The following is a 15,112-nucleotide window of genomic DNA, read 5'->3' on the forward strand; positions in this document are numbered from 1 at the left end:
GTACCAGTGTGTCAGAACTACCTAATGATTCTGATGCAACAGCCAGATCAACAAGCCTCTGAAATGTTGCTGCTCTGGGGTCAGGTTCCCCCCTTTGGAAGACCTGGTTGGGGCGGAGTGCATGTGTGCGCTGTGGCCCGTGCTCTCACCTTGGCCACCTTGTGTGCAGCTTCCCTTGGAGACGAGCAGCTCTCGGAGGGCAGCCACGGGATGCTGGTCATCTCAGGATCTTCAGCTGGCAGTGCGGGGCCTAGCCTAGCACCCGCCTCCACAACTGTTGCTCTGAACGACCATATTTTGGTAGCTTTTTGCCTTGTGATCCCCTCCTGATCTCACTCATTGGCAAACAGCGTGATTTATTCTGAAATACAGTTCAGCAAAGGCCAGGGATGAAGGTTGTCATTTAAAGAACTGCCTTTCTTCAGACTTTCTTGTTTGAGTAAAGAGCAAGACCTTACCTCTTTTCATCTCTTCTTCTACATATAAACTGACTCTAAAAGTGTGGATGATTTATATCTTCCTTCTCCCCACCCCTGGCTTTTGGTTCCGGCTCTACGTTTTGGCAAGAACTGAAAGATCTCACTTCCTGCTGGCCACCGGTTGGTGCTTTAAGGCCCGTCAGGGTGTATCTTAAATAAAACTGGTAGTGTTTCTGACTGGTAGCATTTCTGTTTCCATCCTCACTGACAGCATCACTGTGCGGCACTGAATGAGGAGCCCTGACACCGAAAGGCAGCAGCTGGGCCCAGTAATCAGTGATGTGTTATGATTTGTGTGCTCATATGTGTGTACATCAGGCTTGTTGATTCTAAGGCATGAAATCTCCATACACACAGCCCATATTAGAGTTTTCTCCTCTCACCAAAAGCATATACTGAGAACCCAGCTCGCTGAGCATAGCTATATTCTCAAAATAACCCTCCTGTTCTCCAACAGCCTCTACTGTGTGAACCTCCCCCACTATAAATCCAAACTAAAAAAGATGTCTCCTTTCCAGCTCAGGTTTTAGACTAGTGGGCACACAACCCTATTGGTTGTGTTTTTGTTTTTGGCCATGCCGTGCAAATTGCGATTTCTTAGTTCCCTGACCAAGGATCGAACTTGGGGCGACTGCAGTGAATGCACCGAGTCTTAACTGCTGGACCACCAGGGAATTCCCTGATCCTGTCATCTTTGAATGTTATTTTGCTAGGCCTTTTTAATTTTGAACTTCTCTGTAGATATTAATTTTAATGAAACACTGTGTTGAAGAAAAGATAGAGTTAGGGGGAGATCGAAGGAAAGGAACAGAGACAAGCAAAGAATAATAAGAGTCTGTAACTCAACAGCAAGCATGGCTTATGAAGATCAAGTTGTGTTTCTGCTTCATGAATCATTGTCAGACAAATTAAGAACATATTGTTTCTTATTTATCTGTTGTCAAGGATGCAGTCTCAGGCATTGAGAATAAATCTTGATTTTCATAAGCTCAGTTGACACTATGGAGCCACAGAGCATAAAACTTGCATCTAATAAGCAATTGCGACGTGGAACGGCAGGGGCTATAATACCAGCATCACTCGCAGCTGCTTCCTGTGCCTTGGCCCTGGCATCAGGGATTCCTTAGCAGGAATTGTACTAGACCACGGGTTTGTTTTATCTTTGTAAGAAAAACTTCAAGTTTTAGGTACATTATTTCCCCAGATCTTACAGATTGGGGATGATAACTTTAAGCTTGTGTTTGGTGAGTTCTCATCTCTGTGTCTATCCACTTTCCCCGGCCTCCCTCCCCACCTTCCCCTAGTGAGTGATCAGTGACTGTTAAATTCCTACGGCACGCTTGTTTAATGGGCACCTCTACTATGGACTGGTTGTACAGTTTTCACGCACTGTTTAATGCTACTGCTTAGATAGTCCTTAGAGGATTCCTAGCTGACTGAAATTCCTAGTATAAATTTTTGTTTGGCATTCCTGAAGTTGAAATATGAAAATTATGTATTAATTTGATTAAAAATAAAGGATCTCAGCTTGAACAACTGTGAGTCAGGATATATAGTATAAATCTTTAAAAGAACAAAAGTAAATGTAAATCTTTAAAAGAATAAAAGTAACAATGTAAAGTAATAATTTAAATATTTGAATTAATACCAAAGCATCACTTCCACAATTCCTGTATTATCAAAATTAGCATCAGTGCTGTACAACATGAAGTTTATTTTTGACTTTTAAAGAGTGCTCCTTTAAAACTCGTGTGCAGTGACAGAAAGCAGTCAAGTTTGCCTGGTGGTAGATGGATTGGATTGATTGATCACCAAGGGGCCAGGGCACTTGTTTGGGTGATGGAAATGTAGAAGCTTGTCAGAACTCATTTAACTATACTTAAAATGGGTGTATTTTGTTGGATGTAAATTATGCTTCAATAAGTTGATTCTCACTAGTTTTAATGTTCCTTCTTTTAGTAACATTAAACTTAATGGAATCTTTGACCTTTACTATCCACTGGCTCTCCCTCAAGACTGCTCCCTGCTACTAAACAACTAAATGAACTATTTAAAGGTCAGTTAGGTAAAATTCAGGAGCAGAGGAAGTTATTAAGAAGCTGGAAGCACGTTGAGGTTGTCACTGCCGCCTGAGGGTGGTGGTTGAAAACATAAGCCATTGCTTGCCTAGCTGTCCCTGTCAGTGAGATGGTCTAGGGTGATTGGACCCAACTCAAGAACAAGAGAGAGACCAGAATGAAATGGTTTCTAAATGTATCCCAATTCTGTTTGGCCAGCTGTTGCGAAGCTCTTTGGTGAATAACAGAACTCAGGCCAAGGTGGCAGAGGAACTGGGCATGCAGGAATACGCCATCACCAACGACAAGACCAAAAGACCTGTCGCCCTGAGAACCAAGACCTTGGCTGACCTTTTGGAATGTGAGTCCTACAGAGAAAGCTGTTCTCTTAACCTGCAGATTCAAAGTCTGCCACTTCTCATTGTTACGACATTCTGACTAAAGAAACCTCTCTTCTGTTTTAATTTTGATTTATGCTTCTCTCCAAAGCTTGTTTGAAAGAGAATAATTTGGAATTAAAACATGTGAATAATGGATTTATGTTCCATCTGTGTTCACTGGTGCCCCCACCCCCACACCCCTCCGACCTAAAGCTTAGCCATCAAATCTCTTTGTGTGAAACAGTAGCAGAATGTGAAGACCGGTAATAGTGAATCATAGCTGTTTTTTTTGCCACCAGCAACCTTTAGATATGGGCATAGAGGAAAGAAGGTAATTTATTCACTGAATACTAGAATTATTATCTATTGTGAATGAACTCAAAGCTCTATGGACAACATTGTCATCTTTTACAGTTTCTGATATGGTCTAGTAGCATTATAAGTAATCCTGTTAAGCTAATTAAAGGATTATAAGCGCAATTTTATTGTTTCTAATACTACTTTAAGTGGGCCATTCACTGGGCCTTGGAACCTTTTTTTAAAATTTAATATTATGGTATTTTTGACAACTGCAGTTATACACAAATATTAAAGTCTACCATGCAAATCAGCTGATTTACAAAGTGTAAAGGCAGTCTGACTAAGGAACTTAAAAGAATCTCTTTTTCAGTTAAAGAAAAGTAACAACATTTAAAGTACAAAAAAATTAAGTTGAGTGATCAGTCTCAGTAGCCTTTGTTTTTGCTCAACAGAAGCTATTTTTAACTCCTTCTTTAAAAAACTCATCATTTGTTTACATGTTTGAGATAACCTTTATAATGAAGTTGTCTTTGGGGTCACCATTTATTAATACAAATTTGGTTATATTGTCATTAAGCCCAGTATTTATTTTTCCTCCGTTTTGGCAGATTGAATCCATAGATGGTCCCATTTCTGTTCATGAAATGTGACACAGCCCCTGTCAATGGGTGGCCTCAAGATTGGTGTTAAGAGTAGCAGGCCTTCGGATGTGCTTGTTCTGGCCTTGTATGATCTTCAAGTTTTATTTTGATTTATTTGATCCTAACATGGTTGCATTCCCTGATGTCATTCTTCCCCTGCTATATACAGCAGCATTTTGTGTATCGTTCTAACTAATTGTTCATTTAGCCCTCAGACAAATGTAATTTGGTCTTTGTGGTTTTTGCATCTTAATCACACATCTCTATTGCTGTTTCTAATATTAGTGATAAAGAGCAGTTCTTGTTTGAAGCAAGATGAAATGGTAATGCTAAAAAATAAAGAGGGGGCTTGGAAGGTGAAAACCTTATTGAAATGTTTCTTAAAAGGCTCGGTCTTATACTCTTTCTAGTAAATGGCAGTGCATGGGGGCTTATGTTACCCTTTCTCTTTTTCAGCGTTTATTGCAGCGCTGTACATTGATAAAGACTTGGAATACGTTCATACTTTCATGAATGTTTGTTTCTTTCCACGATTAAAAGTAAGCTCATATAAAATTTAAATTAGTTGTTTGCTCTATGCTTGGTGATTCTGGAATCCTTTACTAAGTACTGTTTGGGGGACTTGCTCCAGGAATTCATTTTGAATCAGGATTGGAACGACCCCAAGTCCCAGCTTCAGCAGTGCTGCCTGACTCTTAGGACAGAAGGAAAAGAACCAGACATTCCGCTGTACAAGTGAGTATGTGCTGCCCGCAGGCTGTTGGACCCGGGAAGCCTAGAATAACCCACCGTGTGCCAGGAGGAAGAGCTCACTGCTGTGCGGCAGTGGTGATGAGAGCCCTGGGGGGAGGCTTCGTGACTCTGACTGGGCCCAGCACTGAAACTCTCTGGGCCTCTCAGTCTTTTTGCTCTAAGTAAGTGGGTCACATTTGATTATCTGTGCTTTCTTCATGTCTAAAATACGGTGAACTGCTCCCTGGGAGAAAGATGAGATCAAGATAAGAGAAATTTGGGTTAAATTGTTTTTATATACATTCTTATGTTTGTCTTCTTATTTCTTATAACCCATGCTGCCTGCACACCTAGACTAGGCGGCCTGTGCTTGTTTATTTGTAACTGTACTTGGGTGTCTCTCCTTCTGAAGCCCTGCTGGCATCTGTTCCAATTGCCTGACAGACAGTCACTGTAGGAAGCCAGGCAGTTCTTCACCACGGCTGTGTTATTCAAATATTTGGAACTTTTCTTTCCAGGATGTGTACCAAAAGCTGCTGTGTACATTTGAATATCTTTAGTGACACAGCTTTATCCTTTGAGGAGTAGCCAAAAGTCATTCAAAGGAAATGCAGGTTGCTACACACATAACACCGGTTTTGATGAAAACGGGAGGTTTGACTCTGAAGTTGAGTAATTAGCTTGAGACACTCAGAAGGTGGTTTCAGAAGCTGGTTTCAAAGAGGAATTATAAAAGGGAGGGATTATCAAAATAAGTGGGTTGCCTCTCAAGGTATGGTCTGGATATGTGTTTTTAAGGATGTTTAAATATCTACCTTTAGTACTGGGTTACCCCTGTCTCTGTTCACACATGCGTACAAGTATACACATTTGTGTGTTTCATATGAAATAAAAGCCTCACTACCACCTCCCCCCCTCCACCCCCACCCCCCCCCCAATCCTGTGGACTTTCTCAGACTTCACAGTACTCAAGGGAAAACACCAGAGTGGCAGCCGGGAATTTTAAATCCTTTTTTATGTTTTTATTTAATAGTCACAACACGTTATAGGCTTTTTCACTAAAAGAAAAACTGAGGCCAAGAAAAGGTTGAGTCACCCCACAGCAGGCTGCTATAAATTGTCCCAAGAAGCTGTCACTGCTGAACAATGTTTCCTTTATTTATTGGGAGAAAACCCCAAATGTTTAGAAATAGCACTTTAATATGTGTCTAATAAGCATAATGAACATCCAGACTGTACTACGTGAAAGGCTCAAAGTATCTCCTCATCAAAGTGATAATTAAAGTTCAGTAAGTGAAATGAGGGTGATAAACTGCTCTTGGTGCAGGCATGATTCCTATAATAAGCGCTGCCTTTAAGAAGCCGTCCATGTACTTTCATCCCAGTGAGTACAGACAAAGGAAATGACTGCCCCCCTCTCATAAATTCCCCCGTGAAAGCGTGCGACGAGCTTGCTCTTTTTTATCAAGATGATGGGGTTGTTTTACATGGTTTTTTTTCAAGATTACTGTGTTCATCCCATTATCTTTGCCGGCTACTTTTAATTTCCCTTTTCCATGAAGTTATCAGTTTTACCACACTTGAAATCTGCACCCTGTCATTAATATCCAGAGTACCCGGTGTTTTGTTTTTTGGCAGTTGTGTTGTGTACTCTGATTATAACATACCTTTGAGATGATCTCTGATTTTTCATTAGAAAGAATCCATAAAGGATGTGATACTATTCAGACGGGGCTTGCAGTGTATTACCCAAATATTTGTGATTTTTCGCTGTGTGATTAGCACTGAAATACAATGAACAGACTGAAGTGGCTAACTTTAATTTTATACTTGGAATAACACTTTGAAATTATTTAAAAATATTTTATACTTTACTGTTTGCCTTCAGATACTGTTCATAATGGTTTGAAGATATATATACACACACACACACACAAAATTCACTATAGAATTTGAAAAATTTCCTACTTCAAAGCTGTCTATATTTGTCATATTAGCAAATCAAAACTGTACTCCTTTAATTTTCTTGTTATTTTTGCCTTCCTCTCTCTCAGTAGTAAGTCACATGATTTTTCGTGGAGTTATGTATGAGCAGTAACAGTTAAGTAGCACTTTACATAATTACTACTCTTTCCTTTTCCTTTCAGGACTCTGCAGACAGTGGGGCCATCCCATGCGAGGACCTACACTGTGGCTGTCTACTTCAAGGGAGAAAGAATTGGCTGTGGGAAAGGACCAAGGTATGAGAGGACGATACTTTAAGTTTCTTCAAATGAACATCCTGTGTGTCTGAGAAGTATTAATATCTGCTTGGTATTTCCAAACTCTGCAGCCTGTCTTTTTGAACTTAGAGTATAGAGTGTTCAAGGGTAGTAGCAAAGTGACTCTCAAGGCTTAATATCCCCACCAAACTCAGCCCCAGACTTGAGAATTGGCCTTGAGCAGTGGGAATGCCATTGCATAAAGGTCTTTGGCTGCCTAGAGAAAACCACACTAGCAGGAGGGCACACAGGTAAGGTCTGTTCACTGCGAGGGCACACAGGTAAGGTCTGTTCACTGCTGCAAGCATTTTATGAAACATGCCGTGCGTGACACAGCCGTTAGACACTTGATCTCTTATTACTATTCACTTGAGCTTTGTGGAAATGCTCACATCTTCAGGTAAAAAGAATTTCATATGTTATCACCTTTCTTTGAACCTTCCAATTTATATCTTAAACTGAGAAGTGATTTGAAGTCTGTCTGTATGTGTATTTTTTTACTCTTTGCCTCTTAAACTTTACACTGAGGATGTTTAAATTTAAGTAAGAAGTACTTCAGACCTAATATAAGTGGAAGGCGTTTTATTGCACTGTTGAAAGTGTGGAACGAATAACTTAAACAGGCTTTGTACAGATAAATGACATTTCTGCATGCCCTGGTGTATATTCCTATCTGTGCAATTCAGTATGTGACAGTAGAGATAATCAGATAAAATTGTATGCACCAAACATGAAAACTAGCCTGAATAAATCGGAGCCATATTTTGTGTTTTGGGGAAAAAAAAGTCTTTAAAGTGTACCTTGTCTTCATTTTGTTTAATAGTATTCAGCAAGCAGAAATGGGAGCAGCAATGGATGCACTTGAAAAATGTAAGCCTATCTCTTTTTCTATAATTATATGTTCATAATGTAATGAGTGTTTTATGGATAGAAAATGGGAAAGTAGAAAAATGGTAAGTACTGATAAAATGTGATCTTCTTTTCTTCATAATTATTCTCCGCACAGAGTGTAGTATAATGTAAGATATGTATAAAATAGGCTTATAATTTTTAAAAAAGTATTCCCAAATGCTTTTTGATTTTCATTTTCCTATTTTGCATAGAGTCCCACTCTCAGCACAGGTAACCCATGTGAGTGACTTAGGATATTTCATTCTATATATTTCTCTATAGTTCTAAAATCTTAAACCTGTGAAGGTTTTTTCTTTTTGGCGTTTGGCCACTGTTTAATTAAAGTGGGATATTTACGTACTTCTCTGCATCCATCTTTTCTTGCTAGATAATACATCACGGGCAGCCCTCCAGGTCATAGTGGCTCCAATTCATTCTTTCTTAAGGGCTGCATCATATTTCACACTGTGGATATGCCGAATTTTATTCAGCTTTTAAAAATTTTGGTGGATACTGTTTCTGTCTTTTTATCACTGTTGATACTAAAAGTCTCTATATTGGTGCTTTTAGTTCCGGGGGATGGATTCCCAAGGGTAGGATAGCTGGGTTGAAGACACTTAAATTACATAATTGACCCTGTAGGGAACTGCAGAGTCTTCTGTAAATTGAAGGCTTAAGCGCAAGAAAGTTATCTTCTAAGGTATATCGTGCCGCCCAGCAAAACCTGTGGGCAGAACCTGACAGTGCAGTTCCATCAGGCTTCAGCTGCCAGCTCAGCGTGGGCGAGAGCAAAGTGTGGGAAGCTGGAAGGGAACAGGCTCTGGATGCTCAGCCTGGGAGAAATTCCAAGAAAGGCAGGAGGGCCAAGTAGCCATGCGGAAATCTGCAGATGAGAACTTGGGGGCCAAGGGGAGGGGAGTCCTGGGGATAGAAGCTGGTGTTTCAGGCTCCCAAGTCCATGGAATCTTCACTAACAGTTTTGTTGACTCTGTTGAGGAGCTTTTAAAATCCATTATATATATATATGGATTTTATTATTTATTTTATTACAGTCACATATTGTAATAAAAATGAGACTCCCATTTTTCCACCTATAAGATTGTTAAAGGTAATCTTTGGAGTTTTCATTTGTTTGCTTTCAGCCATAAAACAGTACTTGCAGAGATGGCTGATTCTAAGACTGGCCTATATGTCTGAACTAGTAGGAGGTAAAAGTTTAAAGTGCAGGAAAGCAGTTTGCTGGTATGCGTCAGGTCCTGAATGACGTCCGTACCCTTTGACCTAGAGATTTCCTTTCTAGAAGTCAAACCTAAGAAAACAATTGGCATTATGAGTGAAAGTTTCCATAACCATGATGATTGTGACAAGTTGATTTATAATAGTGAAAAAAATCAATCAGTCCTTCAAACTGTGTGTTTGAACATAGAGAAATGTTTAGATAAATTATCCCAGAGGTTGACGAACATTTTCTGTAAAGGACCAGATAGTAAATACTCTTATCGCAATTACACAGCTCTGATGTTGTGGCCCATAGACTCAGGTAGAATACAGATGGCTAGTGTCTGTGTTCTAGTAAAACTGTATTTACCAAAACAGGTAGAGGATTAGATTTGTCCTATAGACAGGAGTCTGCCAACCTTAGCTTTGTCCAAATGTAATATCAAAATATTTTTGAAGAGTAATAATATGGGAAAGTGCTTATACTACTAGAATAAGTGAAAAAAGTGTATCCATCAAAGTGTGCTTATAGCTATACTCTGCCAGTGTAAGTTGGGCTCAGGGAATGATTTTAAGTGGTTGTGTGTCTAATTCATATATGTGCACATTTACATTGTGTATGTGTGTGTCAGGTATAAATTTACTTCATAGGAAAGCGCTTATTATAAGGATATATTCTAAAAGCTTATCTGTGGCTATATCTGAGTGGTGGGATTATGCTCTTAATATTTGAAACCCATGTTTCATATAGTACATAAGGAATCAATTTAATATACTTAGAGAATAGGATCTTACTGCTATTTTATTTCTAAAATTCAGATGCCCTTATGTTTCTCTTTTGCTTAAAATCAATCACTGACCCTTAGGCCCTTACTCGCCTTTCATATTCTTTTCCCACCACCCTGTCGCTCCCTGTCTTCCACCCGTCGGGAGCGAAGAGGAGACACAGTGTTAAAAGGAAAGAGGGTTTGGGAATATACTGTATATGTTTATTATGCTTCATCCGTAACAAAATCAAGCACTCTCTCAAATATGTCATGCTCTCTGATTCTCTTTTACTTTTTAAAAATTTACTTTTCTTAAAAATTTATCTGATTTTAATTGGAGGACAATTGCTTTACGATATTGTGTTGGTTTCTGCCATACTCAACGTAAATCAGCCATAGGAATATATATGAAAGTGAAATCGCTCAGTCGTGTCTGACTCTCTGCAACCCCGTGGACTGTAGCCCACCAGACTCCTCCGTCCATGGGATTCTCCAGGCAAGAGTACTGGAGTGAGTTGCCATTTCCTTCTCCAGGAGATCTTCCCGACCCAGGAACCGAACTCTGGTCTCCTGCGTTGCAGGCAGACGCTTTAACCTCTGAGCCACCAGAGAAGCCCCAGGAATACATATGTCCCCTCCTTATTTTTAAATATGAAGTAGCCCCTCTTGTGTCTAACAGACCTGCACCCAGTTCCCAGACAGCTCGTGCCACTCTCTTTTGTCCATGCATCCCTTTGTGATGTGTGCTGTTGAAGTGTGTGTCGAATAAGTGTATAAGATGACTCTTTTGTGTTCCATATTTGGTTTCTTACTCCATTGCTGCACTCATTACATATCACAAATAACAACTGAATTGTAAAATTTTTACATCTTAATCAAGATTTCCACCCTGTCAACACCCTTGAACAGGGTCAAATATCAAACTAAATATAGCTTCAACTGTGCTACTGAGTGACATGTCCTTTCACCAAATGAAAGTGCAGTACTTGGGTTGCTATTGCTCGTAAGCTTTGGGTCTCTTGAGTAAACTTCATAGGTTGAATTATCAGAAACGGTGACTTAAGTTGTGGCCTCGTCCTTTTGTCCATCTGATCTTTTTCCTCTGTTCAGAAAGGGGAAAATTGTTGGTAAATAATGATGTGATAATATTGTTATTTGTTTGAAGTTTTGGGTTTAAGCTTTGTAAAAATATACAACTCATTTTTGCTATAGCCTTAATCTCTCCCTAAAAATCACTTGTTGCTGGGAGAACTGTGTTGAAATGCCTAGCTGGAAACATGCTGAAGTCACACGCTATGTTTTAACAACTGTGTATTCTGGTGCCTTTTATGGTTGAGTTCACATCAGACATTGAAATCCAGAACCAGGTGCTGATTTAGACTTCCATTGTGTTCCTGAATGATAAAAGAAAAAGGGAAGAAAATGAGCAATTTTTTTTCTTCTGCCTTACAAAGTGCAGCTCTATATTCCTGTGAAATACGTTTGTGTGTGTGTGTGTTGCGTTTAGTTTGCATCATCCTGTGCACTGGTAGCTCTCCTTTATTAAGTGTAAAATATATCTCCTTGTGTCAGATAACTTTCCCCAGATGGCCCATCAGAAGCGGTTCATTGAACGGAAATACAGACAAGAGTTAAAAGAAATGAGGTGGGAAAGAGAGCATCAAGAGAAAGAGCCAGATGAGACCGAAGACATAAAGAAATAAAGGAAGGCACGGACGGAAGTGGTGGTGTATTTACTTGCCTAATAACTGTGACTGCTGCCCATTGAGACCTAGCCTAGTTTTTGTGGAGACGCTGAATGAAGGCTGCCCATTGAAATAAAACACAAAGTCACATCATTCTCGTTTTACTGATCTCATATTTGGTTTTTATCTGGATGGCCTTTATTACAAAGTGTTTGATTTCTATTTAATGTAAAACTTCACTTGGGTAAATGTGTGTATTCCCAGTTATTTTGCTTTTTAAACAATAAAATTAAAAATGTATATTCTGTGTGGAATAGATCCTATTCTTTCTATCTTTCTGAGACTGTGACTCCAGACTTTCAGTGGATAAGCAAAAAAATCACTTTAGCAGATATTTGGGTTATGCTCTATAAACACCTGTACTGTTTGAAATCTCTGGATTAATCTCCATTTTCAGCTTTCATCTTGGTGTTTATCAGGTCCTCAGCTGCAAACATGATGCTTACCCTTACTAACCAGTGAGTCCTTTGTAGAAGGAATCCCTTTAACATTTAACTGGCTAATGGAAGGGGGAAAGACTGATATTTGAGTCACATATGTTCCTTGAATCACTAGAATCAGGAGAAATCATGATTCCAAGCCAGATGACACTTTAAACCAGGTGCTCTTACCCTGGGGTCAGTGGACCCTTTTAGAAATTTATAGACAGACTTCAGGAATGTCTCAGAATATCTTGAAATTATGTTGGATTTGGGAGGGAGTGGGCAGAAGGGAGAGGAGGGTTCATAGCTTTTCACAGCTCCAAGCAGCTCCTTTATTAGGTCCCTGTAATAAAGGGCTAACATTGCATTAAAAGATATAACATCTTTTTAATGTTAATTTTAAACTGAACTTCACTGGCTTCTTATTAATAAAGACAAAACTTCTTTTTTAAAACAAATATGTTTTTATTCATTACTCTAGCCGATATCTAATGAGTGTCTGTTATGTGTCTGGTATTGTTATAGACCCTGGGGCTATAGCAGTGGAAAAATAAAATTCCCTGCCCTTGGGGGAGCATGCTAATGAAGGAAGACACACAATGACAGGAAGTAAAATGGGTTACGTCAGGTGACGTAGATGATGGCCAGAATAAAGTAGGGAGTAACATGGTGCCATTTTCAATCAGGTGGTTGGGGAGGCTCCCCAAAATGGCATCATATGAATTAAGATGGGAAGGAGAGTGACCCATTAGCTATCTGGAGGGTTTCTTTTTACTCTTGATCTTAGCCAAAAGGCTGAGAAGGGATGGAGGGTTTCTTTTTTATGTAACTATTCAGTTCAGTTCAGTTCAGTTGCTTAGTCATGTCTGACTCTTTGCAACCCCATAAATTGCACCATGCCAGACCTCCGTGTCCATCACCAACTCCCGGAGTTTACTCAAACTCATGTCATCGAGTCGGCGATGACATCTAGCCATCTCATCCTCTGTCGTCCCCTTCTCCTCCTGACCCCAATCCCTCCCAGCATCAGAGTCTTTTCCAATGAGTCAACTCTTCGCATGAGGTAGCCAAAGTACTGGAGTTTCAGCTTTAGCAACAGTCCTTCCAATGAACATCCAGGACTGATCTCCTTTAGAATAGACTGGTTGGATCTCCTTGCAGTCCAAGGGACTCTCAGGAGTCTTCTCCAACACCACAGTTCAAAAGCATCAATTCTTTGGTGCTCAGCTTTCTTCCCAGTCCAACTCTCACACCCATACATGACTACTGGAAAAACCATAGCCTTGACTAGACGGACCTTTGTTGGCAAAGTAATGTCTCTGCTTTTTAATGTGTTATCTAGGTTGGTCGTAACTTTCCTTCCAAGGAGTAAGCATCTTTTAATTTCATGGCTGCAGTCACCATCTGCAGTGATTTTGGAGCCCAAAAGCAGTCTGATACTGTTTCTACTGTTTCCCCATCTATTTCCCATGAAGTGATAGGACCAGATGCCATGATCTTAGTTTTCTGAATGTTGAGCATTACGCCAACTTTTTCACTCTCCTCTTTCACTTTCATCAAGAGGCTTTTGAGTTCCTCTTCACTTTCTGCCATAAGGGTGGTGTCATCTGCATATCTGAAGTTATTGATATTTCTCCCAGCAGTCTTGATTCCATCTTGTGCTTCTTCCAGCCCAGCGTTTCTCATGATGTACTCTGCTGCTGCTGCTGCTGCTGCTAAGTTGCTTCAATCGTGTCCGATTCTGTGTGACCCCATAGATGGCAGCCCACCAGGCTCCACTGTCCCTGGGATTCTCCAGGCAAGAATACTGGAGTGGGTTGCCATTTCCTTCTCCAATGCATGAAAGTGAAAAGTGAAAGTGAACTTGCTCAGTCATGTCTGACTCTTAGCGACCCCATGGACTGCAGCCTACCAGGCTCCTCCGGCCATGGGATTCTCCAGGCAAGAGTACTGGAGTGGGTTTCCAGTGCCTTCTCCGATGTACTCTGCATATAAATTAAATAAACAGGGTGACAATATACAGCCTTGACGTACTCCTTTTCGTATTTGGAACCAGTCTGTTGTTCCATGTCCAGTTTGAACTGTTGCTTCCTGACCTGCAGATAGGTTTCTTAAGAGGCAGGTCAGGTAGTCTGGTAGTCCCATCTCTTTCAGAATTTTCCACAGTTGATTGTGATCCATGCAGTCAAAGGCTTTGGCATAGTCAATAAAGCAGAAATAGATGTTTTCCTGGAACTCTCTGGCTTTTTCCATGATCCAGCTGATGTTGGCAGTTTGATATCTGGTTCCTCTGCCTTTTCTAAAACCAGCTTGAACATCTGGAAGTTCACGGTTCACGTATTGCTGAAGCCTGGCTTGGAGAATTTTGAGCATTACTTTACTAGCATGTGAGATGAGTGCAATTGTGCAGTAGTTTGAGCGTTCTTTGGCATTGCCTTTCTTTGGGATTGGAATGAAAACTGACCTTTTCCAGTCCTGTGGCCACTGCTGAGTTTTCCAAATTTGCTGGCATATTTAGTGCAGCACTTTGACAGCATCATCTTTCAGGTTTTGAAATAGCTCAACTGGAATTCCATCACCTCCACTAGCTTTGTTCATAGTGATGCTTTCTAAGGCCCACTTGACTTCACATTCCAGGATGTCTGGCTCTAGGTGAGTGATCATACCATCATGATTATCTTGGTCGTGAAGATCTTTTTTGTACAGTTCTCCTGTGTATTCTTGGCCACCTCTTCTTAATATCTTCTACTTCTGTTAGGTCTGTACCATTTCTGTCCTTTATTGAGCCCATGTTTGCATGAATTTTTCCCTTGATATCTCTAATTTTCTTGAAGAGATCTCTAGTCTTTCCCATTCTGTTGTTTTCCTCTATTTCTTTGCACTGATCACTGAGAAGGCTTTCTGATCTCTTCTTGCTATTCTTTGGAACTCTGCATTCAGATGCTTATCTTTCCTTTTCTCCTTTGCTTTTCACTTCTCTTCTTTTCACAGCTATTTGTAAGGCCTCCCCAGACAGCCATATTGCTTTGATGCATTTCTTTTCCATGGGGATGGTCTTGATCCCTGTCTCCTGTACAAGGTCACGGACCTCAGTCCATAGTTCATCAGGCACTCTATCTATCAGATCCATTCCCTTAAATCTATTTCTCACTCCCACTGTATAATTGTAAGCGATTTGATTTAGGTCATACCTGAATGGTCTAGTGGTTTTCCCTACTT

General features: G+C 40.2%; 1 protein-coding gene across 1 annotated transcript in view; it reads left to right on the plus strand.

Moving 5' to 3' along the window:
- Positions 1-11,590, plus strand: part of DROSHA (drosha ribonuclease III) — a 119,483-nt gene extending 107,893 nt beyond the window's left edge. Inside the window, exons 28-33 of the mRNA XM_052659038.1 lie at positions 2,756-2,897; positions 4,314-4,396; positions 4,489-4,592; positions 6,737-6,829; positions 7,674-7,720; positions 11,299-11,590. Of these exons, the coding sequence (XP_052514998.1) occupies positions 2,756-2,897; positions 4,314-4,396; positions 4,489-4,592; positions 6,737-6,829; positions 7,674-7,720; positions 11,299-11,429 (600 nt within the window). The 3' untranslated portion in view covers positions 11,430-11,590. The remainder of the gene's footprint in view (positions 1-2,755; positions 2,898-4,313; positions 4,397-4,488; positions 4,593-6,736; positions 6,830-7,673; positions 7,721-11,298) is intronic.
- The last annotated feature ends 3,522 nt before the right edge of the window (positions 11,591-15,112 follow it).

The sequence above is a fragment of the Budorcas taxicolor genome, chromosome 20 (assembly GCF_023091745.1).
Source record: "Budorcas taxicolor isolate Tak-1 chromosome 20, Takin1.1, whole genome shotgun sequence".
NCBI classification, from domain to species: domain Eukaryota; kingdom Metazoa; phylum Chordata; class Mammalia; order Artiodactyla; family Bovidae; genus Budorcas; species Budorcas taxicolor.